At 34.7% G+C, this 7500-nt stretch overlaps 1 protein-coding gene across 1 annotated transcript in view; it reads left to right on the forward strand.

Annotated features, from left to right (window-relative positions):
• Window positions 1-7500, forward strand: part of adgrg6 (adhesion G protein-coupled receptor G6) — a 108354-nt gene that overhangs the window by 46514 nt on the left and 54340 nt on the right. The window contains exons 13-18 of the mRNA XM_059355875.1: window positions 613-701; window positions 3900-3952; window positions 5155-5187; window positions 5790-5938; window positions 6153-6264; window positions 7117-7205. Of these exons, the coding sequence (XP_059211858.1) occupies window positions 613-701; window positions 3900-3952; window positions 5155-5187; window positions 5790-5938; window positions 6153-6264; window positions 7117-7205 (525 nt within the window). The remainder of the gene's footprint in view (window positions 1-612; window positions 702-3899; window positions 3953-5154; window positions 5188-5789; window positions 5939-6152; window positions 6265-7116; window positions 7206-7500) is intronic.

The following is a 7500-nucleotide window of genomic DNA, read 5'->3' on the forward strand; positions in this document are numbered from 1 at the left end:
GAGTGAATATTTAGAAAATAAAACATATATTTCTCGCTAGAAATGTGATCAAAATCCATTTTTATGCAGAAACTAAGTCAAAATATTGATTTTTTCACTAAAAATGAGAGAACTGTCCGCCATGTTTTTTGTTCTGACCGCCGGGACCTTGAAAGTCACGTGACTTGGAACAAACCAATAGGAACAAATATCCATGGAATAGCCACGGGATATGACTGTCATTAACTTGCATTGTAGCCAAATCCGTGTCAGTTTCACGGAAATTTGAGTGATTCCGTGGCTATTCCACGGATTTTGAGTTAAGGAAATCCGTGGCTATTTCACGGATTCCTGTGAGACCAGGTTCATATAAATACATAACAAAACAAATAGTGCAACAGAAGGTAACGTTTGACTCAGAGAAACTTCATCACTTCACTCTGTAAAAGAGGATTCTAATGAGACTGAAACGGCTCAAATCAGATCAGATCAGATCAGATCAGATCAGATCAGATCAGATCAGATCAGATCAGATCAGATCGTCTCCTGCTGCGTCTCTCAGAAATAATGAACTAAAGCCTGTTGTCAGTGTGTGAAGTGATCTGATGTTGTGTGTCCTGTTGTCTCCTGCAGAGGGTTTGTTCTACCGGATCTCCTTCCTGGTGGAGGACGGCAGCAACACGCTGACTCAGCCTCAGGTGGAGCGAGCTGTGGCCTTCTGGGTAAGAAAGAGACTCAAAAAAGTCACAAAATGATCAAAAATAGATGTCAAAATGATCAAAAAAGACACAAAATGATCAAAAATAGATGTCAAAATGATCAAAAAAGACACAAAATGATCAAAAATAGATGTCAAAATGATCAAAAAAGACACAAAATGATCAAAAATAGATGTCAAAATGATCAAAAAAGACACAAAATTATCAAAAAAGACACAAAATTATCAAAAATAGATGTCAAAATGATCAAAAAAGACACAAAATGATCAAAAAAGACACAAAGTGATCTAAAATAGATGTAAAAATGATCAAAATAGATGTAAACATTGCTAAAAAAAAGACACAAAATGATCAAAAATAGACGTAAAAAATGATCAAAAAAGACACAAATGATCAAAAATAGATGTAAATTGAGAGACTCTACAGATTCTCTCTGTTTCTCTCTGGATGTTCCTGTCAAACCTTTCACTGAACTACTGAAACCTCAAACCTGCACACAGAAAGGGGTCCGGACCCCTAAAAAACACTAAACTAGAAAAAGACAAAGAAAATCAGTAAATGGGATTTCTTTGAAAATGTTGTGTCTTTTCTTTTTTTTTTGTTGTAGTTTTGTGTCTTTTTTGGTAATTTTGTCTTTTTTGGAGTATTTTGTGTCTTTTTTTTTTTATCTTTTATGTCCTTTTTGGTAATTTGTGTCTTTTTTGGTAATTTAGTTTCTTTTTTTGGTAATTTTGTGTCTTTTTTGGTAAGTTTTACGCATTTTGAAGCATTTGAAATGTGGAGCTTCGACTGAACTCACTTTTACATGTTTCCTGCATTGTTCCCCAAACTTCCAGTCTAAAGTTTTACATATTTCTGAGTTTAAAATGTGCAAAAATTACTTTCTCTGGCCAACATAAGCTTAAAAAACTAAATACTGAAAAAGGGAAATAATGCACTGCTGAATTGAGCCACTAGAGGGCGCTACAGCATTAGAAAAGGGCCCAAAAACCTCAATCTGAAAGTTTTTTTGGCCAGAGAAGGGTTTTTTTGCACATTTTAACTTGGTAACATGTAAAACTTTTGACGAGGAGCTCTGGGAAACAAACTTCTGTGCAGGAAAGATGTAAAAGTGAGTTCAGTTGAAGCTCCACACTGATTTATTTGATTTTCTTTAGTACAGGTGCATCTCAATAAATGAGAATATCATAGAAAAGTTTATTTATGTCTGTAATTAAAAATAAAAAGTGTAAATAACACATTACATACATCCATTACACAAATAATTAAACATTTCATGTCTTCATTTATTTAATTTCTTCTAATTATAATGATTATGGCTTAAAAAGACACAAAATTACAAAAAAACGACATAAAACTACCCCCCCAAAAAAGCCATACAATGACCAAAAAGTGACAGAAAATGAACAAAAAGACACAAAAGTTTTAATTTTAATTTGACTATTTGACTTGAACTAGTGGAAATGGACTTTTCATCATATTCTAATGTATTGAGATGATCCTGTTGGTTTTAATAATTCAGAATATGTGAAATGATGCACTACATAATTTAGCCACTAGGAGGTGCTGCAGCACTAGAAAGAGAGTAAATGTTGTTTCTCCCTCTGAAGCTCCTCTGACATCAGAAGGAACAGGTGCAACCTTCAAATCATCATATCCAGAGAAATTCACGAGACAATATGTTTTTATTTAGTTGTCTTTCTTCACATGAAGCAGACAAACGAGAGAATCTAAATGATGTTTCTGACTCTCCCACGGTGAACAAGACGAGACATTTCTAACACTAACGTAAACAGTAAAGCACAAAAAATAGAGACAAACCTATCCTAACAATAAAGTAGACAATCAATAAAGTGGTCATTTTGTGTATTTTTCCGTCATTCATGTCTTTTCTGGACATTTATGTCTTCTTTGGACATTTATGTCTTTTTTTGTAATTTTGTGTCTTTTTGGTCATTTTTTGTCTTTTTTAGTAATTTGTGTCTTTTTCTTGTAAATGTACATCTTTTTTTTAAGTCATTTTGTGTCTTTTTTTGGTCATTTTGTTTCTTTTTGGGTAAATTTAAGTCTTTTTTGGAGTATTTTGTATCTTTTTTATCTTTTATGTCTTTTTGGTAATTTGTGTCTTTTTGGGGGTATTTGGTCTTTTTTTGTCTTTTTTTTGTAATTTTGTGTCTTTATTGGTCGTTTATGTCTTTTTTGGTAAACATACGTCTTTCTTTGGTAATTTTGTGTCTTTTTGGTAATTATGTCTTTTTTAGTAATTTGTGTCTTTTTTTGGTAAATTTACGTCTTTTTTTTGTATTTTTTTGTCTTTTTTTAGTATTTTTTTTTTGTCTTTGGGTCATTTATGTCGTTTTTGTTCATTTCTGTCATTTTTTGGTGATTTTGTGTCTTTTTGGTCATTTTTTTGTCTTTTTTAGTAATTTGTGTCTTTTTCTTGTAAATGTACGTCTTTTTTTTAAGTCATTTTGTGTCTTTTTTTGGTCATTTTGTTTCTTTTTGGGTAAATTTAAGTATTTTTTTGAGTATTTTGTGTCTTTTTTTATCTTTTATGTCTTTTTTGGTAATTTGTGTCTTTTTAGGGGTATTTTGTCTTTTTTTGTCTTTTTTTTGTAATTTTGTGTCTTTATTGGTCGTTTATGTCTTTTTTGATATTTTTTTGTCTTTTTTGGTAAACATACGTCTTTCTTTGGTAATTGTGTGTCTTTTTGGTAATTATGTCTTTTTTAGTAATTTGTGTCTTTTTTTGGTAAATTTACGTCTTTTTTTAGTATTTTTTTGTCTTTGGGTCATTTATGTCGTTTTTGTTCATTTCTGTCATTTTTTGGTGATTTTGTGTCTTTTTTGGTAAATTTACACCTTTTGGAAAAAGTTGTTGATTTGTTTTGAGATGAGACATGAACCCCATTCTGCTGGTTAAAAAGTCCTCCGTTTGTTCAATATTTACAAAATGTTCACACATTACGAGCCGGCAGCACAGAATTATTCCTTTTTAAGAAGTCATTTCACATAATTATGTGGGATCAGACTGGAGGGTCTATTTTACTGTAACATGTGAAAAATGTTTTTAAAAATCTCTTCATTAGTCACACAAAGACAGATCTCCCTCTGAGCAGTTATGTATTAACTTATCTTTTGTTATGTATTAACTTATCTTTTGTTGTATTTACTGACTGTTAGTTTGTTTCCTTCTTGCAGCTGAATCAGACGTTTCAGAACTGGACCCATGCCGTCTACGTCGACTCCATCAGGTAACAAGAAGAAAACATTTTTTCTTTACATGCAACACCGTCAGAAACCTGCAAATAATCTTTCTCTCTGGTAATCTGCAACAGTTTAAAACCATCAGCCAGATTATTGTGACACATATTTCAGCTTTCTGTCACACAGCGACCTCTAGTGGCCGCTGTAGGTATGACGGCAGGTGGTTTAAAGGTATAAAGAGCCACAAAGTCCACATCAAGAACTTTGACTCAGGATTTTTACAAATTCTCATGATAATTATGACTTTCCAGTACAACATGAGCTTTCTGTCCTGAAAGTCATAATTTCTTTTCTGTCTTTTATGTTGTGGCTGATATTTCAGAACAGAGACACAGAAAGCCCCAGGATCTTATTCCTCCTTTGGGTCAGGATACTCTCTGCAGGATATCAGACTTTTATGATCGTTTATGTAATTGTATTATCTTAATATTTGCATTTCCATAATTTCTCCTCCTTGGCCGGGCCTAAAGCACACTGCACCTTCTGCAAGAAAACATTCAAACTTGGAACATTTGCAAGTAATTCCAGGGCATCCGAGTTTCCTTCATGTCTTTTGTACTTTTTTGCCAGTATGGTTGTGAAGTGGGTCTTAGATTGTATTCATGATGGTCTTAAAAAAGTATATATGTATATATATATATGTATATGACCAAAAAAAGACGTAAAAATGACTAAAAAAGATGCCAAATTACTTTAAAAAGACGTGAAATTACTTTAAAGGACGTAAAATGACCAAAAAAAAGACGTAAAAATGACAAAAAAAGATGCCAAATTACTTTAAAAAGACGTAAAATTACTTTAAAGGACGTAAAATGAACAAAAAAATATGTAAAATGACCAAATAAGATGCAAAATAACTAAAAAAGATGCAAAATGACTTTAAAAAGACGTAAAATGACCAAGAAAAGGATGTACAATTACCCAAAAAAACGCAAAATGACTAAAAAACATGTAAAATGACCAAAAAAGACGCAAAATGACTAAAAAACGTAAAATGACCAAATCAGATTCTTTATCTTCTATTTTCTTCTAAATGGGGCCATTATTTACACTTTTGTTTTGAACAAGATTTTTTACTAGTGATTGCGACCATAGTGTTTCTGAGGTAATGAATCAAGTGAATGGAACAAAATGCTTGTGCAGCCCTCAGCGCCCCCTGCTGGTTTAACTTGTCTCTCTCTCTCTGCAGCGTCCAGCCTCAGAGCTCCGCCCCCCTCACCAGGTCAGTCTTCATCCTGATTTAGTCTGGTCTGGGTTACCTGGTTCACCTCTAAACAACTGTCTGTCTGTCTGTCTGTCTGTCTGTCTGTCTGTCTGCCTGTCTGTCTGTCTGTCTGTCCCTCTGTCCCTCTGTCTGTCTGTCTGTCTGTCTGTCTCCCTGTCTGTCTCCCTGTCTGTCTGCCTGTCTGTCTGTCTGTCTGTCTGTCTCCCTGTCTGTCTGTCTGTCTGTCTGTCTGTCTGTCTCCCTGTCTGTCTGTCTGTCTGTCTGTCTGTCCCTCTGTCCCTCTGTCTGTCTGTCTGTCTGTCTGTCTGTCTGTCTGTCTGTCTGTCTGTCTCCCTGTCTGTCTGTCTGTCTGTCTGTCTGTCTGTCTCCCTGTCTGTCTGTCTGTCTGTCTGTCTGTCCCTCTGTCCCTCTGTCTGTCTGTCTGTCTGTCTGTCTGTCTGTCTGTCTCCCTGTCTGTCTGTCTGTCCCTCTGTCTGTCTGTCTGTCTGTCCCTCTGTCCCTCTGTCTGTCTGTCTGTCTGTCTGTCTCCCTGTCTGTCTGTCTGTCTGTCCCTCTGTCTGTCTGTCTGTCCCTCTGTCTGTCTCCCTGTCTGTCTGTAGTTTCTCCTGCCAGGCTCTCCTCGTCTATAACTTCATCACTAATGAGAGTCTTGGCGTGGCGTCCGTGTCGTCGCGGCTGACCGCCAGCGAGGGTCTGATGGGGGCGGGGCTAAAGGTTAGCCCCGCCTCCTCACAGGTCACACTCATCGGTAAGAGCCAATCAGAATCCACCAGCTCTCATCTACTTATTATACAGGACGCCTCAGAGAATCTGGTTCTCCTCTTATATGTCTCTCCTCCTGCTCCTCCTCCTCCTCTCCTCCTCCTCCTCCTCCTCCTCCTCCTCTCCTCCTCCTCCTCCTCCTCCTCCTCCTCCTCTCCTCCTCCTCCTCCTCCTCCTCCTCCTCCTCCTCCTCCTATCAGAGAACTGTCCTGAGGAGAACCCTCTCCACTACCTCTGGCCTGAGAGTCGACCCACCGTCACCCAGTACCTGCCCTGCTTCCCCAACAAGGACCAGAGCACCTCCAGGACCTGGTGACACACACACACACACACACAGTCACACACACACACACACACACACACAGTCATACACACACACACAGTCATACACTCATACAGATAAAATGTAGTTTTTCTTATGATGTTTATTTTTGTATTTGTACATTTCTGTACTTTACTTTTTAAGGCCATTACCTTGTTATTGTTATGTAAAATATTTATCATTTTTATTTGTATTGCTGTAAATTGTTATTTCTCCTACACAAACAAACAAACAAACAAATATATATATATATTTGTTTGTTTGTTTTTTTGTTTCTAAAGTTTATTTTAAGGCCATTAGCTTGTTTATTTACATATTGAGTTCTGTACATTACATTTTTTAAGCATTTTGTTTTATATTTTGCTTTTATTTAATGATTTTTTAATTGTCATTATTGGAAGAAAAAAATATAATAAAAAATAATAAAATAAATAAATAATAATAATAATAATTATTATTATTATTATTATTATTCCTTTATTATTATTATTATTATTATTATTATTATTATTTTAAGTATATTTCCTGTCAACTGAATATTAAATCTGGACCGTCCAGGTGTTTTTCTGCATGTTTTTGTCTCTTTATTTTTTTTCCTCCTGAGTTTATATAATTATAAATATAATATATTTAACATTATATAATGAATAAAATAATAAATAAAAATGTATAATATTTTTCTTTAGTTTATCCTCGAGCTCAGAAAACAATCGTGAACCGTTACAGTTTCACTGTCATAAAACAAATATGAAATATGCTTTTTGTTGCCGTATTAGAGTCATTAGAGTTGTGTGTTTATTAATAAACGTGTGTGTGTGTGTGTGTGTGTGTGTGTGTCTCAGTGTGATCAGCCGTCTGAACTTCACGTCGTCCTGGTCGACTGCAGACGTCACAAACTGCACCGACATCGACACCATCCACGTCTCAGCAGGTAAACACAAACAACAAACACAACAACAACAACAACAACAACACGTTTATTTCTTCATTTCTTCTCTTCTCTCATGTGAAACTTCCTTCAGGGATCAAACACAGCACAATAATTCATGCAGCAGAGTAAAAAAACACAAAAGTACATATTTATTTATTTATTTATTTATTTATCTATTTATTTATTTATTTATTCATACATTAATTCATTCACAAAAGTACATATTCATTCATTTATTTATATATTTGTTTATTTATTTATTTATTTATTTATTTATTTATTTATTTATTTATTT

The sequence above is a fragment of the Centropristis striata genome, chromosome 18 (genome assembly GCF_030273125.1).
Source record: "Centropristis striata isolate RG_2023a ecotype Rhode Island chromosome 18, C.striata_1.0, whole genome shotgun sequence".
Taxonomy (NCBI): Eukaryota; Metazoa; Chordata; class Actinopteri; order Perciformes; family Serranidae; genus Centropristis; species Centropristis striata.